The 18,163-nt window shown below is 53.8% G+C and overlaps 1 protein-coding gene and 1 long non-coding RNA gene across 6 annotated transcripts in view; one reads left to right on the forward strand and one right to left on the reverse strand.

Annotated features, from left to right (window-relative positions):
* The window catches only part of LRRC7 (leucine rich repeat containing 7), a 95,523-nt gene extending 77,880 nt beyond the window's left edge, over positions 1-17,643 (reverse strand). For 3 of the 5 annotated variants that reach the window (XM_086841482.1, XM_086841478.1, XM_086841481.1), the window contains exon 1: positions 13,859-14,098. In XM_086841482.1, coding sequence (XP_086697608.1) covers positions 13,859-14,018 — 160 coding nt within the window. In that variant the 5' untranslated portion in view covers positions 14,019-14,098. Of the gene's footprint in view, positions 1-13,858; positions 14,099-17,541 lie in introns of those variants that run through there. The other 2 variants (XM_086841480.1, XM_086841479.1) reach the window with 1 other exon arrangement.
* LOC147651779 (uncharacterized) lies at positions 6,795-12,650 on the forward strand. Its single transcript, XR_015273648.1, has 3 exons — positions 6,795-6,840; positions 7,978-8,380; positions 9,210-12,650. It is a non-coding gene; the product is annotated as an uncharacterized LOC147651779 (long non-coding RNA).
* Positions 17,644-18,163: the final 520 nt, after the last annotated feature.

The following is an 18,163-nucleotide window of genomic DNA, read 5'->3' on the forward strand; positions in this document are numbered from 1 at the left end:
AGAATCATGGAATGTTCTGTCTTGGGAGGGACTCACAGGGATCATGGAGCCCAGATCCTGGCCCTGCACAGGACAATCCCAAAATCCCACCCTGGGCATCCCTGGCAGCGCTGTCCAAGCTCTCCTGGAGCTCCAGCAGCCCCGGGGCCGGGACCATTCCCTGGGGTCTGAGCAGTGCTTCCCTCTGGGGGAGAACCTTTCCCAAAATCCAGCCTGAGCCTGCCCTGGCCAGCTCCAGCTGTTGACACCATGGAAAGCAATTTATGCAACACCCAGGATATCCAGAGTGCCCAGCTCCACTGCTGCTGGAATGGGAGCCAGCAGGGATCCCTGCATACTCATTCCCGGTGTTGTGGATGTATGTGGCATTTGGAAGCAGGCTGCTTTCAGCCCTGATTTCCAGGATTTCCATAGGAAAGGACTCGTGCATTGCCCACGGAGCCGTTCCCAGCAGCCACAGCATGGAGCAGGACACAGGGATCTGGGAATGTGGGACCCTCAGGGACAGCTCCTCTGGGACTCTCCAGGAATAACAGGCTCCCCTCACGTGGAGTGAAGGGATTCACCCTCACCCTGACCTGGATTCCAGGGAAATCCCAGAGAACGGAGATTTTAACTTGCCCCAGGACACAGGGAATGGCTTCCCACTGCCAGAGGGCAGGGATGGGTGGGACACTGGGAAGGAACTGGGATGGAAATTCCAGAGCAGCTGTGGCTGTCCCTGGATCCCTGGAGCAGCCTGGGGCAGTGGGAGGTGTCCCTGCCATGGCAGGGCTGGGCTCTGGGGTCCTTCCCAACCCAACCATTCCCAGATTTTGTGATAATTCCAGTTCCTTTCTGTTCAGGTTGAACATTTCCTTATGGATCCTCCCTTCCACCCGTCCCCCTCAGCCCCCGGAGCAGAGTCTGACACCTCCAGCTCTCCTCATCCCTTCCCAGAAACCGGAATTCCCAGAAGGGATCCCACTATCCCAAACTGGTTTGGACTGGGAAGAACATTAAAACCCCCCAGTTCCAGCCTTTCCCACACTTCCAGTGGGAGCTGAAGAACTTTTCACCTTCCTCACACCCAGCTGGCCCTGAGGCAATCCCAGCACAACCAACCCCTGTGGAATGGGATCCATTTCCCATCCTCCAGGCACCGGGATGCTGCTTAAAACTGCTTAAAAAGAAATCAAATTACAAAATCTAAGCCAAATACCTGCATTTCTACTCGTTTGCTTCCATATGGAAATAGCTCTATTTATATTTTCTATATTTATTTCCTCTGCTCGTGTTTGCATATGGAAATATCCCTGGATTTGGTATATTAAGCTATATTTGCGTGTTTACATATTTAAATTTCTGTGTGGTTTGGGTGTTTATGTATTTATATGTCCATATTTGTATTAATAAATGGATGTATTTATCTGCTTGTACATGAGGTATTTATAAATGTCTGTTTATATTTATATAAATGAGTATTACATAATTATAGTTATTTATTTAGATATAAATATTTTTTTTAAAAATTTGCCTTTTAACTAAAGAAACATTGGGAAAATATTTTCTATAACTGTGTCCCTTCAGAATGGAAAGGGGGGTGTATTTTAAAATAAATATATTTTTAAATAAAGATATTTTAAAATACATTTTTAACCAAAGATATCTTAAAATATAAATTTGAAAATTTTGTACTCATTTTCATAGTAAAAACGTTATTTTAAAAGTCTGAAATTCCTTTCCTGTGCATCCTCCGTACTTAACTCGGAATGACAGTAATGGGAATTACAGGAGCCCTTTTTTTAGGAGCAGAATGAACCTTTTAACTTCTTTCTCTGGTGGTTTTAGCCCCTGGTGATAACAGCTCTCCTGTCACAAAGGAGATTTATATCCTGCAAAATGCAGGGAAAGAAATTTGTCCCAAAAAACACTGGATTTGTTTTTCCCCCTCCATCTCCTTCCATGCTACTGATTTGCACCAACAGAAACGCTGGGAATTCTCTGGGATATAAATTCACCATCCTGGGATATTTCCATGTGAGAAACACGAGGCCAATTCCAGATGCACTTTCCCTGTTATCCGTTTAAATTCCATTAAAAATGGATGGCAGGGCCCGCAGGCACCGGGAGAGGCTGGGTGTGAGGGATACCAGGAGAGGCTGGATCTGAGGGATACCAGGACAGGCTGGATCTGAGGGATACCAGGACAGGCTGGATCTGAGGGATACCAGGAAAGGCTGGATCTGAGGGATACCAGGACAGGCTGGATCTGAGGGATACCAGGAGAGGCTGGATCTGAGGGATACCAGGAGAGGCTGGATCTGAGGGATACCAGGAGAGGCTGGATCTGAGGGATACCAGGACAGGCTGGATATGAGGGATACCAGGACAGGCTGGATATGAGGGATACCAGGACAGGCTGGATCTGAGGGATACCAGGACAGGCTGGATCTGAGGGATACCAGGACAGGCTGGATGTGAGGGATACCAGGACAGGCTGGGTTTTAGGGATACCAGGACAGGCTGGATGTGAGGGATACCAGGACAGGCTGGATCTGAGGGATACCAGGACAGGCTGGGTTTTAGGGATACCAGGACAGGCTGGGTTTTAGGGATACCAGGACAGGCTGGGTTTTAGGGATACCAGGACAGGCTGGGTTTTAGGGATGTGGCAGCCCCAGCTCCCTGTCAGGCCCTGCTGCCTCTCATCCAGCTGGATGCTCCCAGGGAGCTTTTCCAGGAGTGGGATTCCAGAGGGGTCAGTTCCACTCGGGAATAAGTCAGAGAAGCATGGGATGGTGGGAGGGGAGCCACAAGGATCAGGGAATCCAACTCCAAACCCCAACAATCCCACCCTGTCCTGAGGGCCTTGTCCATCCCCAGCACTTCCAGAGGAGAATTCCAGCAGGAACTCCGGATTTCTGAGGGAATGGCTGGAATTATTTCAACCCTGCCGAGCCCATTTTTCCTCAGGGGTGCAAAACATCCCTCAGTGCCCAGGGCTGCTCCACCCATCTCCTCCAACACGGAATGATGGAATTCCTTCCTCACCTTCTCCCTTCTCTCTCCATCCCAAACAAATCCCACACACAAATCCTTATTTCTTTGTCATGGACCAATTTTCTCCGACCAAAAGAACCCAGCCCAACTTTCTCTCTTGCAGACAGGAAAGCAAAGAGGGAATTGTGGTTCAGTATTGAAATCCTGGTTGGTTTCCATGCCAGGACTGGTTCAGGGCCCTCTGGAACTGGAAACATTCCCAGGCTGGGATGGGCACGTGCTCCTGTCACAAGGATTTCACTCCAACTTCCCAAAGTTCTCCTTAGGTCCAGCACGAGGCACTGGCTGGGATCTTTGGGTGGGATCCAGGAGGGAATTGCTTTGCTCTCCCAGCAGAGCTTGGAGTGTCCAAGCTCCACACCCAGGGGGTCTCTGAGGGATTCCAGGTTTGGAAAGGGAGGACAGGGAATGAAATGGAGATGGAGGAAGGGATGGGTGACCAGACAGGGCTGGCTGGCCTCAGTCTCTCCAGGAGCTGGGATTTGATGGAAAGAGTTCATCCCAGCTCCCTGCTGAGGCCATGGAGAGAGCGCTGCCAGCATCCCCCAGCACAGCTCCTGCTGGATTTTGGGAATGCCAGCTCCCACAGGAGCCTTCCTGCAGCTGCCTGAGGCAGCTCCATCACCCCTTCCTGCTGCTGCTGCTGCTTCCCAGGCTCTCCAGAGTGAGGATTCACTCCCACACCTCATCCTGAAACTCCATTTGGTCACTCTGGGATCACCCAGAGATCCTGCTGGTCCCTTCCCAAGGGAAAAGGGACGGGAGAAAAGGAAACGGCCCCAGGCTGGACCAGGGGAGGCTCAGGCTGGACAGCAGCAGGAATTTCCTCATGGAAAGGGAGCTCAGGCCCTGGCACAGCTGCCCAGGCAGGGGGGAGTCCCTGTTCCTGCAGGATGGAAATCCCTGGGCATGGAAATCCCTGTGGATGTGACACCTGGGGATGGAAATCCCTGGGGATGGAAATCCCTGGGGATGTGGCACCTGGGGATGGAAATCCCTGTGGATGTGACACCTGGGGATGGAAATCCCTGGGGATGGAAATCCCTGGGGATGTGGCACCTGGGAATGGAAATCCCTGGGGATGGAAATCCCTGGGGATGTGGCACCTGGGCAGGTGGGGCAGTGCTGGCCTTGGCAGTGCTGGGGGACTCCATGGGCTCAGAGGGCTTTTCCAAGCTCAGTGATTCCATGATTCCCTGATTTTGGGGAGCATGCCCAAGGCAGGAGTTACAGGGGTGAGGAGCAGGTGGATACAGAAGAGCAGGAAAAGGAGGGTGTGGAACTCCCAGCTGAGCTCCCTCATGGGGACACAACTCCTGATATGAAACAAATTTCTGTTCCTGCCCCTGGGTTCCCTTTGCTCCCGCTGTCACCACAGATCCCTCACCTTCAAATCCCCTTCCAACCAACAACCCCCAGGAAATCCAGAGGATTGTGTCTCCCTGAATATTCCAAAACCAGCAACACAGAGGCAGAAGCCACAGCAAGCGAAGGTGAGCTTTAGGAGCACTGGGAATTTGATGGTTTAAAAGCAGAGATGTCCAAAGGTTTTCCTTCTGCAGCCCTGCCCAGCTGCCAGAGGCCATCCAGGAGGGATTGCCCAGCTCCTCCTCACGCCTCAGTGCCCAGCACGAATCCAGGATCCCTCAGGATCCCTCAGGATCCCTCAGGATCCCAGGCCAGGCTGATCCCTCAGGATCCCACCTCCAACTCGGCTTGCACGGTCAGCTGGAATAATGTTGATTAAAGCACAGCTCAACAGCAGAACTTGAACTGAAGTCTAACAAGATTAAAATGAATCAGAGAAATTTGCATTGAATTTAACCACAATATTTACCTTTGGTTATGCAATTATCTCCACTGGGGATTTGGAAGTAAGGGGTCTCTTACTCCAGGACTGGCTCCTCTTTGGGCAAAGGAAGAAATAAATAATCCTTTCTTTTCCCTCTTGCTTTGCTTCCTCGAGGAACCTCCCCTGTCCTTTATCCCCAGAATTCCAGTGGAAGGAATTCTCTCTCAGTGCAGAGGGAAAATGAGCACATTTCCCTTTCCTTTCCCTTTCCCTGCAGCTTCCCCCAGGTCCCACTGGGATCCCTTCATTAGCAAATTGTCCTGCTGCCCTGAGCACAGAGTTATCCAGCTCCTCATCCCTGCTCCTTCAAACACTTCCAGCAGCACCAGGAGAGGCCAGGAATTGAGAACTGGGGCTGAGGGGGGTTTCTGCCCCTCACCTCCAGCTGCCTGAGAGGATTTCCTGGACAGGAGTCACTGGTGTAAGAGAGAAATTCAATTAAATGAACCCAAGAGCAGCAGCTTCACATCATTTTCCTTCAGATTTCCTCCAGATATCTGAGGAAAGGCAGCAAATCCTGTGCTGGTGCAGCACCTCAGCACCATTTCTTTATTCCTTTTAAATTTTAAACCTGTTTTAACCTTCTCCTAATCCTTATCTCACAGCAAAAAAATAAATACCCCAGGAATTTTAGCCAGCGCTAAAACCCACCTCATTATTTAGTGTATTAACCAAAAAAACTCAGATTAACAAATCCAAACCACTACACACGCTCTCAGGGAGACTTTTCCAGAGTCCCTGAAGAGCACTGGGGATTTCTCTGCCTTTCCTGAAAGAGATTTCCTTGTTCAGGGATGAGGAAGAGGCAGCAGCAGCAGCTGGGGAAGTGTGAGTTCCCCCAGTGCAAGGTGCCCCATCAGTGACCCTAGAGTCAGAAGAATGCTATTTTCCAGCAATATTTTCCTGACAACACAATTATTTAGTAATAAAAATAGGATTTGGGTGGTTTACTTTATTTTATTGATTCAAACCTATTTTATTTTAACAATATTTTCCTGCCAAAAATTCCCAGCCTCGGCTGGCAGCTGCCCTTCCCTCCTGGCTGAGATTGGGTGAATTATTTCTCTTGTAAATAAGCAAACAGGGTGGCCCTGACTGTCAAAATCTGTAACTAACGTTACTTTTCTCCGTGGTACCATGAGATATTGTCCCTTTTCACTGCTGGGGTGTGTATCCTGATTTATGGAGTGTTAAATCATCCCTGGAAAAGCAGGGGCTGGGGTGGTTTCCAGCACACAGAAGCCACTCTGGCTGGGATTGCACACCAGCTAAGAGCAGTTTTCCACATTTTGCAGGAATTTCCCTGCTTCCCAAACAGGATCTGGGAGAGCTCAGGCCCTGTTGATCTCTGCCAGGAAGAAATCTAGAAATAAAATTCACTGATCACTGACTGGAGCAGTGAATATATTGATATTAGAATATATTCTAACTGGATTAATGAGAATTTCTGGGAATTTATTTATTCTGGGGGTTTATTTCAGCAAGAACCACCAGGACAGTCCAGGCCCATGTTCCCTGCAGATCCCTGATTTTTTTCCCAAAAACCTTTGGGATTGTGCCTTTAACTCTCTGGAGCCCCCTGTTCTAAGACAAGAACTAAAGTAAAGTAACACTTTTGTGCCAAATTGCACTTCCTTGGCAAAAGGAATTAGAAGGGAGCAGGCAGCTGCTGCATGGAATTACTGGAGAAAATGGGATAACGGGAATGGCTACAGGCCTGGCAGCCTGACACTGATCCTGCACAGCCTAATGGAATCAGCAGCACACAACATTCTTTAGGGAGAATTACAGCAGCTTAATAAAATTAATGCCAGTCCCGGTGTGCCTCTCCACCTGCAGCGCATTCCTGCTGCTGGGATTGGCGGGGTCAGCGATCCCAGAGCTCATCTCCAGCTGCTCTGGGAGCTCAGGATTCGCTCACAGAAGTTTGGGAAAGGAGCAGAATTGTGAGTGGGAGCTCCAGAGCCGGAGTGGGGCCTCACCCAGGGAACAGCTCGGAGCCTTTGGAGACTCCAGCTTTTCCCCAGAGCTGGAATCTGCTGAGCAAGGGATGGAAAAGCAGGGACAGGACACAGGGAATGGCTCCCAGTGCCAGAGGGCAGGGCTGGATGGGAGGTTGGGAAGGAATTCCTCCCTGTGAGGGTGATGTGGGGCTGGGATGGAATTCCCAGAGCAGCCCCTGGATCCCTGGCAGTGCCCAAGGCCAGGCTGGATGGGTTTGGAGCAGCCTGGGACAGTGGCAGCTGTCCCTGCCATGGCTGGGGTGGCACTGGGGGGGATTTGAGGTCCCTCCCAACCCAAACAAAATTTAAATTTAACTCCAAGCCCTCGGAGAAAGCTAAAGGGAGGAGTCCCTTGGGAATGCTGTGCTGCAGGGGGATTTGGGATAGCAGGAAGCAGTTTCTGCTGGGGGAATTACAAGAGTTGGAATAAAGATGGAATGGAAAGCAGGGAGCACCCCCAGAGCTGTCCCAGCAGTGCCACATCCCCTGGGGAAGGGGCAGGGGATTCTCCAGACCCTCACTGGAGCTCCAGCCCCCACAGCAAGGTTCTCCTGCACTGGGATAAAAGTGATAAAAACCCATTTTGCACAGCTGGGGTCTCGTAAAGTGACCCAGTTCCCAAGGGAGCCTGGAATGAGAGTGGCTCAGGGGACACAGCACAGCCAGGGCCACCCAGAGCTGTCACCCCAAACCCTGAGGGGACAGCTGGGGGCTCCTCCTTCATCCCAAACACATCCAGAGAGCTGGCAAGGGAATGAGAATATTCCAAGGTGTCCCCCAGGCTCTGAGCAGGGTCTGTTCCCTGCTCCTTGCCCAGCAGGATGAAGGACACAGGCACTGCTCCCTTCCCTTCCATACAGCCCTTGTTAATTCCATATATTTTCCTCCCAGAGAGCCACAGGAGCTGCTGACGCATCTCCAACCTTTTTCTTAGAGATTCATCAGCTAAAATAGATCCCACATATAAGAATAGGAAGTTTAATGAATTCACACTCCTGTGATGTAACAAGTTAAATTAAAAGCACTGAGCTCGTAAGGTTTAATAACAAGCCTTTTATGGTGATTTCGCTTTTCCTGCAGGAAAACTTCCTCCTACCAAAACTGGGAAGGATATTTTTAAAACCTGTGAAACTGGAAGCAATGTTGGGAAGCATCACAAGGAACAAAGCCCTTCAGGGACAGTCAGAGTGCCTGAGAGGTTCCTCTGCGATTGTTGGAGTTCTTACATCACCAAATGTTGGAGTTCATCCCAAATCCAGGGTGGAGAATGTTCAGGGACCTTCAGTGCCACATCTACAGGAAATCCCTCCAGGAATGGGGACTCCACCACCTGCCCAGGCACCCCCAAGGCCTGACCACCCTTCCCATGGAGAAATCCCTCCTTTTCTGCAGGCTGAAGTGGAAGTACAACCTCCATTTCAGGGTGAAAAGTCTCAGGATATGTAAAACAACCAGCCTGGGGTTTAATCCTCGCCTTCACAGGGTAATAAAACCCTCAGCCAACCATCAAGCCATGTTCAGCTCACAACCAGCAGGTCATTCTGACCAAACCAGGAAGGGAAAACCCCAAGGAACGTGCCTGGTGATGTCAGTGAACATTCCAAAAATAAAACCCCAAAAAACCCCTAAAGGAACGTGCCTGGTGATGCCAGTGAACATTCCAAAAATAAAACCCCAAAAAACCCCTAAAGGAACGTGCCTGGTGATGCCAGTGAACATTCCAAAAATAAAACCCCCAAAGCAATCCCCACCCAACTCCAAACCCCTCGTGGGTCACCCAGTGTGGCTCAGAGCAGCTTGGGACATTCACCCTCCTGTGCTTCAGTGGTGCCACAACCCACCAGGAAACCCTGGTTCATTAACCCTCTTAATTACCAACAATCTCCAAAGGAATAGGGTTTTTAAGAGTTCATTGCTTCTGGAGAAAGACAAAATTTTTGTCCTCCCAGAAACTGAGGGCAAACCATCAGAGAAGTCTTTGGAGGACCTTGCTGATGATGTTAAATTTAAAACCTGGATTTGAAAATCTCCCCCTGGCACAGCCCCTGGATCCCTGGAAATGTCCCAGGCCAGGCTGGAGCAGCCTGGGATGGTGGGAAGGGTCCCTGCCACGGCAGGGCTGGAATGGGATGAGTTTTAAGGTCCCTCCCAACCCAAACTGCTCTGGGATTCCGTGGAAAGCTGCTCTACCAGAAGGTCAAAGGAAGAAATGCAATTGTCAGGCCACGGCTTCCCAGGAGACAGGGAACACGTGGAAGAGAAATCCCAATATTTGATCTCTGCCCTAACTTCTCCCCCCATTTATTTTATAGATCACTGCATCAATAAAACAGAAGAAACAGGAGGAAAAAGCACCAAAACCATGCCAGGAATGTAAAAACTGCAATATTTCTGCTGGATCCACAGCCCTGCCCCTGACACAGGGAACACTGACCTTCAGCAGGCCCTGGGATTCCTGGATTTAATGCTCTGCCTGCTGCTCCCAGCATGGAAAGTCTCCTGAAAACACTCAAATAATCCATCAAAACCTGGCAAAACCAGCCCAGAACGCTGACTGGAGATGCCACCTTTATTTAATCACTTTCAGGAGCTGCTGATTATCTCATCCATAAAGCTCTGCTGCTCCAGGCACTGTCCCAGGTGAAATGAAGCTGCAAATGTGAGCAGCGGGAGCCTGGCTCGGAGCACAGGGAAAAATCTGCTTCCCAAGCAGTGGGAAAAGGGAAAGCACCTGCAGGGGACAGGTCCCCTCCTGCCCTGAGCTCCGTGAACTTTGGCAGGAGTTGCAGGATGCTCGTCCCCAGTCACAGCATTGTGGGCTGGGTTGGACCCCACTGAACTCAGGGGTGTTTCCCCCCACTTTTATTGGGATTCCCACTTGGATTTCTGGGATGTTCTGGGGCAGAAGTTGGGCTCAACTAATGCTGAGGGTCCCTTCCAACTCAGCATGTTCTGGGATTCTGTGAAATATCATTTAATTCCAAGCCTCAGCTCACCTCCAACCCCCAAAACTCCTCTAATTCCATCCCAAATTCCCAATTTACCTGAGCAGGATAAACCACAGCTCCAGCTCATTTCTCTGCACTGCACCTCACCCACTAAACCCTGTCCCAGCACTCTCACAACCGCTCCAGACAAACCTGGCTTTTGCTCCTCTGGTTGACAAATAAATCACAAACAGCTGAAATGTCATGAAAAGAAAAAAAATCCTGCTCCAAGAAATCAATTAGAAAATCATTACAGATCTTCCAGGAAACCTGGATTTCTTTCCTGGCCTGCTTCCTCAAAGCAACTTTAATCACAAAGCCCTCATCTCCACAACAATGCCATGATGCAGTTTGCTAATTAGCTTTTCCCACTCCTTAATTAAGAAGAAGTGTTCGTGTTGTATCTGCAGTTAAATGTGGCAGCAGCCACCACTCTGGGTTTTATTTCGATTTCAATATTTAGTTGCTTTATTTTCTATTTATTTCATTTTTACTTCAATTTCAAACTCCCATTTTGATTCCCGTTTTAATTAGCTGGGTTGTGGCTGCTCCAGGAGGGAATTTGGGAAGCTTTTTTTGAGACAAGCATGGATGAGTCTCTCAAGAGCAGCTGATTCTCTCAAAAGCTGCCACAGGTCCAGCCTGTCCTGTCCTGCACTGGGATCCAAGGAATGCGCTCTGTGGAGCTCTCCTGGCTCCAGTTAAATTATCAGGACACAAAGGAGTGGGGTTTGACCTTCTGGGTGCTCCAGAGAGCAAGAAAAATCTGTGGGATGCATCAGAGCTGCTGCATCTGCTCAGAAACTCCTGGGCAGAGAGGAATTAAATGAGGCTGAGTAAAAAGGAAACGTGTTTGGATGTGGGGATGAGCTGCCCAGGATTTCTTAGGAAACAAATAATCACTGGGAATTATGGTTCAGAGCTGGAAACAAGGGCCCTGGGATGAAAAGCTTTTTCCTGCCCACAGTTCCAGGCACTCTTTGTGTGCAGCAGGGAGATGTTGCTTTCTGCAGCTCCCTCTGGGATGAGGAGCTCAGGCAGGATCAAATCCAGCAGGAGGAATTCAGGGAGCTTCTCCCTGCCTTCAGCACCCTCTGGATGAGATCCCAGCTGTGGGAGACACAAACCCTGAGGAACAGGATCCAGGAATTACTGAGGAAAAGCCCTCCAAGGTCACCCTGTCCCCACCCTGTCCCCACCCTGTCCCCTGCCTCCTCCAGCCCTTCCCTGGGCTCCTCCGGGGATGGACACTCCAAAATTCCCTGGGATGGCACTCTCCTGCCTCCTGCTTTGTACTGCCCACAAAATCAGTTGGACTGAAGAAAAACTGGAGAAGGAAACCAACCAGACAAGTGCTTTGTGTGTGGATTTTCCCAGCCCTCCCCATGGGTACGGAGTGACCTTGGGACTGAGATTTATCCAAAGTCACCACTCCAAACCCAAGATGTCTCGGCCAGGGATTAAATCCAGGCTGACACTTCGCCTCACACCTCCTGATGCCAAATCTGGCCCCCCAGAATAGCAGCTCTGATGAAAGGCCCGTGCCTGGCAGCTCCTGGAGCTCCATTTTTCACTTGTTCAAGTTCCCACATGGTTGTCATCACAACTGGAAATGTTCATCCAGCAGAGTGAGAATGACATCCCCTTAAAAGGGTGCCTGTTCCTGGCAGGTGGAGACAAGGACAGCCCTGGAAAATGCACAGAATTCCTTCTTTTCAGGGGTTTTTGGTGCCTGGGCTGGAAAGCTGATGTGCTCCCAGTTTGCAGTGTGGCCTCTTTCCCAGGTATTTCTGCAGGAATCCTGAAAAGTGGCTTTGCTAGGGAAAAGAAATCCTGAGAAAAATCCTGCAGCATCCACAGCCATGGGTCAACAAATACAGAAAACTCTGTTCTGTCATCCCAAGAGAAAATCCTACAAATACAGGTGAGTTCACTGAGTTGGTGCAGAGCCAAATTCCCAAAATGGCACATCCTGGAGACCCTGGAGAAGGACCTGAGGGACGAGGAGCTGTCCCTGAGCAGCAGTGACCTGTGGTCCCTGGGCTGAGCATCCCCAGCAGGTCAGGGAGGGATCCTGCCCCTCTCCAGCCTCAGCTTTCCCAGGAGAGCAGGAGGAGGCCTCGCTCCTCTCCTGCTCCTCCATGAGCATCAGCAAGCCCCAGAGGATTTGGGAGTGATGCCAGAGATCAGGAATACCTCATTCAGCCACGAGCATTCCTGGACAAAACTGCTGCAGCAATGCCACCAACACGGCTGGGGGGGAGCAGGGATGGACAATTCCAGGAGAAACAGCACCTGGCTGCTCCCAGGTACCTTCACCTGGCAGCTCTGCAGGGCTGGAAGAGCATCCCCCACTTCCAGACCCAATTCCTGGATGGTTTGAGGCCACAGCAGGTCATGCCTCACTTCTGCCAGGAGAAGAAGGAAGCCCATTTTGTATTTCTGGTTCCTAATCCAGCCTGGAGAGCACCAGGAAGATCAAACTGCGTTAGTACTGCAGGAGAAAGCACTGATGGATTTAGGGGGAGAAAAAAAATCCTTCTCCATATAAGGGCTGTGAACATTTTCCCACTTAAGACAACGTGTGGGATCATATTCACAGACACAGAAATATGTTCTGTTCCCCGACACCCACGGGCCTGGAACACCAGGCTGAAAGTGCTGGCAGGAATCAGAACCATTTGTTAAGTACAAAAAATGTCTCACATAATTAGGGAACTGCTGAAAGCCACCAATTTAGTGCTCAGGCTGGAAAATGTAGGAATATTTCTTGGAACAACAGGCAGAGCTGCCTCGACGCCGCGCACGCAGCAAATACCTGGGGCAAAATCAAAGTGCAACGAGATTCCAACACCTTCAGGGGATGGAACCAGGATATCCCAGCTGGGAGCATCAGCAAAGTCCAAGTCCTGACTTTAACGCTGATTATGAAGTGAGTGGCCCCTTCCCAGCCTCACCCCTCCATTCCCAGCGTGGCTCCATCACCATCCCAGGCTGGTCCAGGCTGTCCCAGCGCCCTCCTGGCAGGAGCAGAGGGCCAGGAGCCTCCCCCAAACACATCCCAGGGCTGAGGAACCTCTGCCTCCTCAGAGGTCAGCGCTGGGAAGGGCAGATGGAAGGTGCTGCTGGAAACAGAACCTGGGGAGGAGGCTGGGTGGAGCTGGTTTTTATAGATTTGGGGAAAAGCAGGAGAAGCAGAGATTGGTGGGGTTTGAGCTGGGAAGAGCTGGAGACAGCTCCTGGCAGCCACAGCTCAGCTCCTCGAAGCCCAGAGTCCCCCTGCCCGAGCTCTGTCCCCTCCTGCCAGCACCTCCTCAACCCTCAGTGGGGTTTGTCCCCTGCCAAAGCCATCATTGTCCCCCAGAGCCACCAAGGTCTGTCCCCCAGAGCCACCACGGTGTGTCCCCCAGAGCCACCACGGTCTGTCCCCCAAAGCCACCAACGTCTGTCCCCCAAAGCCACCATGGTCTGTCCCCCAGAGCCACCAAGGTCTGTCCCCCAAAGCCAGCACAGTGTGTCCCCCAGAGCCACCACGGTCTGTCCCCCAGAGCCACCACGGTCTGTCCCCCAAAGCCAGCACAGTGTGTCCCCCAAAGCCACCAAGGTCTGTCCCCCAAAGCCACCAAGGTCTGTCCCCCAGAGCCACCATGGTCTGTCCCCCCAGACTCTGTCCCCTCCTGCCAGCAGCTCTGAGTCCTGCAGGGTCTGTCCCCCCAAAACCCCCAAGATTTTTCCCACAATACCCCCAGGGTCTGTCCCCCCAAAACCGCCAAGGTCTGTCCCCAAAAGCCTCCAAGATTTGTCGCACAAAACCCCCAAGGTCTGTCCCCCAGAGCCACCAAGGTTTGACCCCGAAAACCCCAAAGGTTTGTCCCCCAAAACCTCCAGGGTCTGTGACCCCTGGCTGTGTCCCCCCGTGTCCCCCCTGGCTGTGTCCCCCTCTATCCCCCCGTGTCCCCCCGTGTCCCCCGCACCTCTGCAGAGCAGGGATGGGTTCTGCAGCAGGGACACCAAGCGCCGGCGCCGGCCCCGCTCCCGGCTCCTGCCGTGGCTGCCGGGAGGGGTGAATCCGCTGCCCCGGCGCGTTCCTCGCGGAGGGAATTCGGGGATGCCGCCGTGCCCGTGCCATGCCATCCCCTTCCTTCACCGGCTGCCCTCGGGCCGCCGCAGGAAAAATGGCAAAGCGACCAAAAAAAAAAAAAAAAAATGACAAAAAGAAAGCGCAGCGGGGCTGTGGAACGATCCGAGCCTTTAAATCCCGCTGGATCCAGCGCTCCAGGGCAGCTCCGGGGCCGGGCTGGAGCACAGGGATGCTCTCCCTGTCCCACGGGGACAATTCCCGAGCTGCCGCGGCTGTCCAAAGGCTCCTTAATCCCGGATTTTATTCCCGGCGGATCCCTCTGCCGATGGCTTTATTTCAATCCGAGCATCCAAGATCTCCCAAGGACGTCTTCACATCTCCAGCATCCCTGGAGCAGGAGCGGTGCCTGGCAATTCACGTGATGCGGAGCCGGCTGTTGGATCCCCAGCCATGGGAATGTGCTCGGCACTCCCAGTCCCAGCTCCCTACATCCCGGATAAACCGCTGCTCTCCTCCGCCCCACTCACACAAATTCCGAATTTTTCTCTGCCCTTCTGGTTCCTAGCCTAGAAAAGGTTAAATCTGCTCTCCACAGATTCTCTTGGCTCCGACTCTTATTTCCAAATCTTTTCCCCGGCGAAATACTCGGGGGGGAAAAAAAAGAAGAAAAAAGGAAAAAAAGGAAAAAAAAAGAAGCACCGTTTTCCTCCGATGAGCTTAAACTCCTGTAGCTCTAAAGTCATTCACTCCGGATCCGAGGGAACTAAAGGATGAGGAATATTCTCCTCTTTATAATAAAAAAGAGCCTTCCTGAGCTTACAGCTTCTTTTCTTCTTTATTCACCAGAACCTGATCCATTAACACGGTATTTGCTCCCCCTTCGCACAGCGCTGGGGTTTAATGCTCCTTTCTCTCCCTAATTTCGCACTTGGCTCCAGCCCTGGCAGCAGCAGCCTCTCCCCGGGGCTCTCAGAGCTCTCCAGCCTCATTCCCAGCTGCTTCCAGCCATCCCTCCTCATCCCTCCCTTCCCCAACTTCTCCGCAGCTCACACCGGGAGGGGCGGCTCTGCCCAGTCCAACACGGAGGATTTCTCTGCTCTCGACAAATTGCTGCATTCCCAGGGAAAAAAAAAAAAAAAAAAAAATAAAAAAAAAATAGGAAAGGAAGAACCAGCCCCGAGTTCTGCAAGCCTTGTCCTAGGATTTGATGCAATCTGCAAATGAGAGCCTACGGAAACCACGCTAAAATTAGAGGGAGCTGAGATGAAAACCAAGGACACATCGTGGCTCTTAGAAATCTTTAAATAGGGCTTGGTACCACCTCGAGGAGCTCGGGCTGCGCTGGGCTCGCATCCACCGAAATCCTTAATTGGGATTCTCGAGCGGCCCTGGATGTTGCTGGGACACCTGGCAGGGTGTGGGTTCCCAGCCCAGCTGTGTCCCAGCGGATTTTCCCAGTGCCCGATGGATTCACACCCCGGAGGGGAGCGCTGCCTCCTCCCCCTGCCCTTCCCCAGCTGGGCACGGCCGGGATGGGCAGCCCTGGAGCCCCGGGGATGGAGCCTCTGCTCCCCCCGCCGGGCAGGGCAGGGGGCTCAGCTGAATTCCAGCCGGATAAAACTCCCTGACTGCCCGGGAGGATGAAATTCCCCATTTCTGATCGGTCTCCTGTCCCTGATGCCAGGCCAAGGCACCCCACAGCCCCGGGGGTGCTGCTGGCCCCGGGGAGCCTCGGTGGCTCTGGGGGGACTCTGGGGCTGCCACCCCACGGCCCCCGCCTGTCCTGCCATGGATTTCTCTGTTTGGGATCCCTGGAGCCTCTGCTTTAGGATCAACGCTCCCAGCATTGATTAACCACCTCAGGGGTGATTAATCGGAATTTTGGGGGCTCTAACGGTGCTGCTGCCTTGAAATATTCCAGAGACAGCGGCCAAGCTTCCTTTTAAAATCCTTCCTGTGGGATTTTAAACTTCAACCAATTTTTAATGCAGTGTCGGGAAGCACTGACAAATTCCTGCAGGTGCAGGGAGTGGGGAATTTGCTGCTGGGCTGGCAGCACCTTCCCAGGGATGCCAGCCCGGCTCTCCGCAGCGTTTGCTCCCGAGCTGCAGCTCCTCGCATCCACCAGGCACCCAGGAATGGTTTTGTTACTCCAGCAATTGCGAAAATCGCTGTAATCGAACCCCCCCCCCCCCCCCCCGCTTTTTTTAGGGATTTCACATCAGCTGTGCAAGAGAAGCGCAGAGCAAAGCTCCTCCTCCGTGAGGTAATTAAAAAATAAAAACGCCGCTTTAGCCAAGGAAAAGTTTTACAGATGGAATAAGGGGAGGTTAAAGTTCACGGGGACGGAAGGTAACACGGCACAGCAAGGTATCGGACGATAAAATCACTGAATTTCGGAACAATCACAGTAATTAAGGGTGTTCGGGAAATGAAGAGCCCTCCTTTCACTGCGGCTGCTCGCAAGGGAAGCTCCGTGACCTCCCCGTCCCTCTCCAGAGCCACCCGCGGGCTCCGGGAATGTTCCCAAAGAAGGGGACACGCTTTCCCGGCTGCTCATCCCCGAGCGTGCCCCTTCTCACATCAGCTGCTCCCCTTTCTTGCCCAAGTCCTGCTACTTCCCCGAAGTGGCTGCAATCTGCGCCGCGAGGTTGCCATGGCGAGCATCCCTCCCTCCCTCCCTCCTCTTCCTCCTCCTCCTCCGTGAGGAGCCGAGCGAGCAGATGTGCAACAGCAAAACCCACCGGATTAAGTCACCTCTGTGCTCGTGGTGGGGGAAACGCTTTGGATTTCTGCTGTTCCTAAGGATTATTCTCACTCCGGCACCTGAGGTTAGGTGGGCACGTGGCCGGAGTTCTCAGCTGGAAATCAGGGATGGGCAGGAGCGAAAGGCAGGGACTCAGATGGAGCGAGGGGCACGGCACAAATATCCATCGGATCGTTCCTATTGCCCCAAAACCGAGGAACTTTCGGCAGGGTTCTCCTGTCCGTGACCCTCCCCGGCCCGGCCTCCCGGAGCAGAGGAGCGAAGCCAGCTCGGCACACGCGGTCCCGGGGATGGGGCCGGGGGATGCGGGCTCCGAGCGCCCCAGAGCGGGGCCGAGCCGCTGCCCAGGGCCTCTCTGTCCCCCAGAGCCCGGGGCACCCGAGCTGAGCCCCCGCCGGCCTTCAGCGGGCGGCCGGGAGCGACAAACGGGCCGAGGGACCGCGGGATGTCCCCGCGCGGAGGGAGGGAGGGAGGGAAGGAGGGAAGGAGGGAGGGAGCCTCCTCCGCACCTCCCCGCGCCTCCACCGCCGCTGCGAAGGGCGCAGAATTTTCCAGGAGCTGCGCCGAGCCCGACCCCCGCCGCAGGCAGGTTCTGTGGCACCGCGCCCGAGCTGTCACCGCTGCGCGGGGGCTGCGCGGGGGCGGCTCCGGAGCGGAGCGCACCGAGGAGCGCTCCCCGCTCTCCCCCCCGCGCTCCTTTGTCCTCGGCGGAGCCGCCCCGCGTTCCCTCCCCGCTCCCGGGGGCGTGGGCGGCCCGGGCATCCCCCGGGGGCTGCGCGCCCCTCCCGGCCCCGGCCCCGCGTACTCACGGTGCAGGCGGGAGCGCGCGTCCATGCGCGGCCGAGCCGCGCTGCGGGGGCTGCCCGCGGCTGTCCCGCCGCCCGCCCCGCCGCGGAGCCCAGCGCCGGGCCCGCTCCGCCTCCGCGGGCGGCGCCCAGACACAAAGCGGCGGCGGCGGCGGCGGCGGCGGCGGCGGGGCGGGTCCGGTCCCGCTGCGCGCCCGCGCTGCGCTCCGCGGCGGCGCGGGGGGGCGGGACGGGACCGCGCCCCCACACCGGGGCGGGGATGTGCGGGGATGTGCGGGGGATGTGCGGGGATGTGCGGGGATGTGCGGGGGATGTGCGGGGATGTGCGGGGATGTGCGGGGGATGCGGTGCGGGGATGTGCGGGGGATGTGCGGGGATGCGGTGAGGGGGATGTGCGGGGGATGTGCGGGGATGTGCGGGGATGTGCGGGGGATGTGCGGGGATGTGCGGGGATGTGCGGGGATGTGCGGGGGATGTGCGGGGATGTGCGGGGATGTGCGGGGATGTGCGGGATGCGGTGCGGGGATGTGCGGGGATGTGCGGGGGATGTGCGGGGATGTGCGGGGATGTGCGGGGATGTGCGGGGATGTGCGGGGGATGTGCGGGGATGTGCGGGGATGTGCGG

Source organism: Cyanistes caeruleus, chromosome 9, assembly GCF_971803275.1.
Source record: "Cyanistes caeruleus chromosome 9, bCyaCae1.hap1.1, whole genome shotgun sequence".
NCBI lineage: Eukaryota > Metazoa > Chordata > Aves > Passeriformes > Paridae > Cyanistes > Cyanistes caeruleus.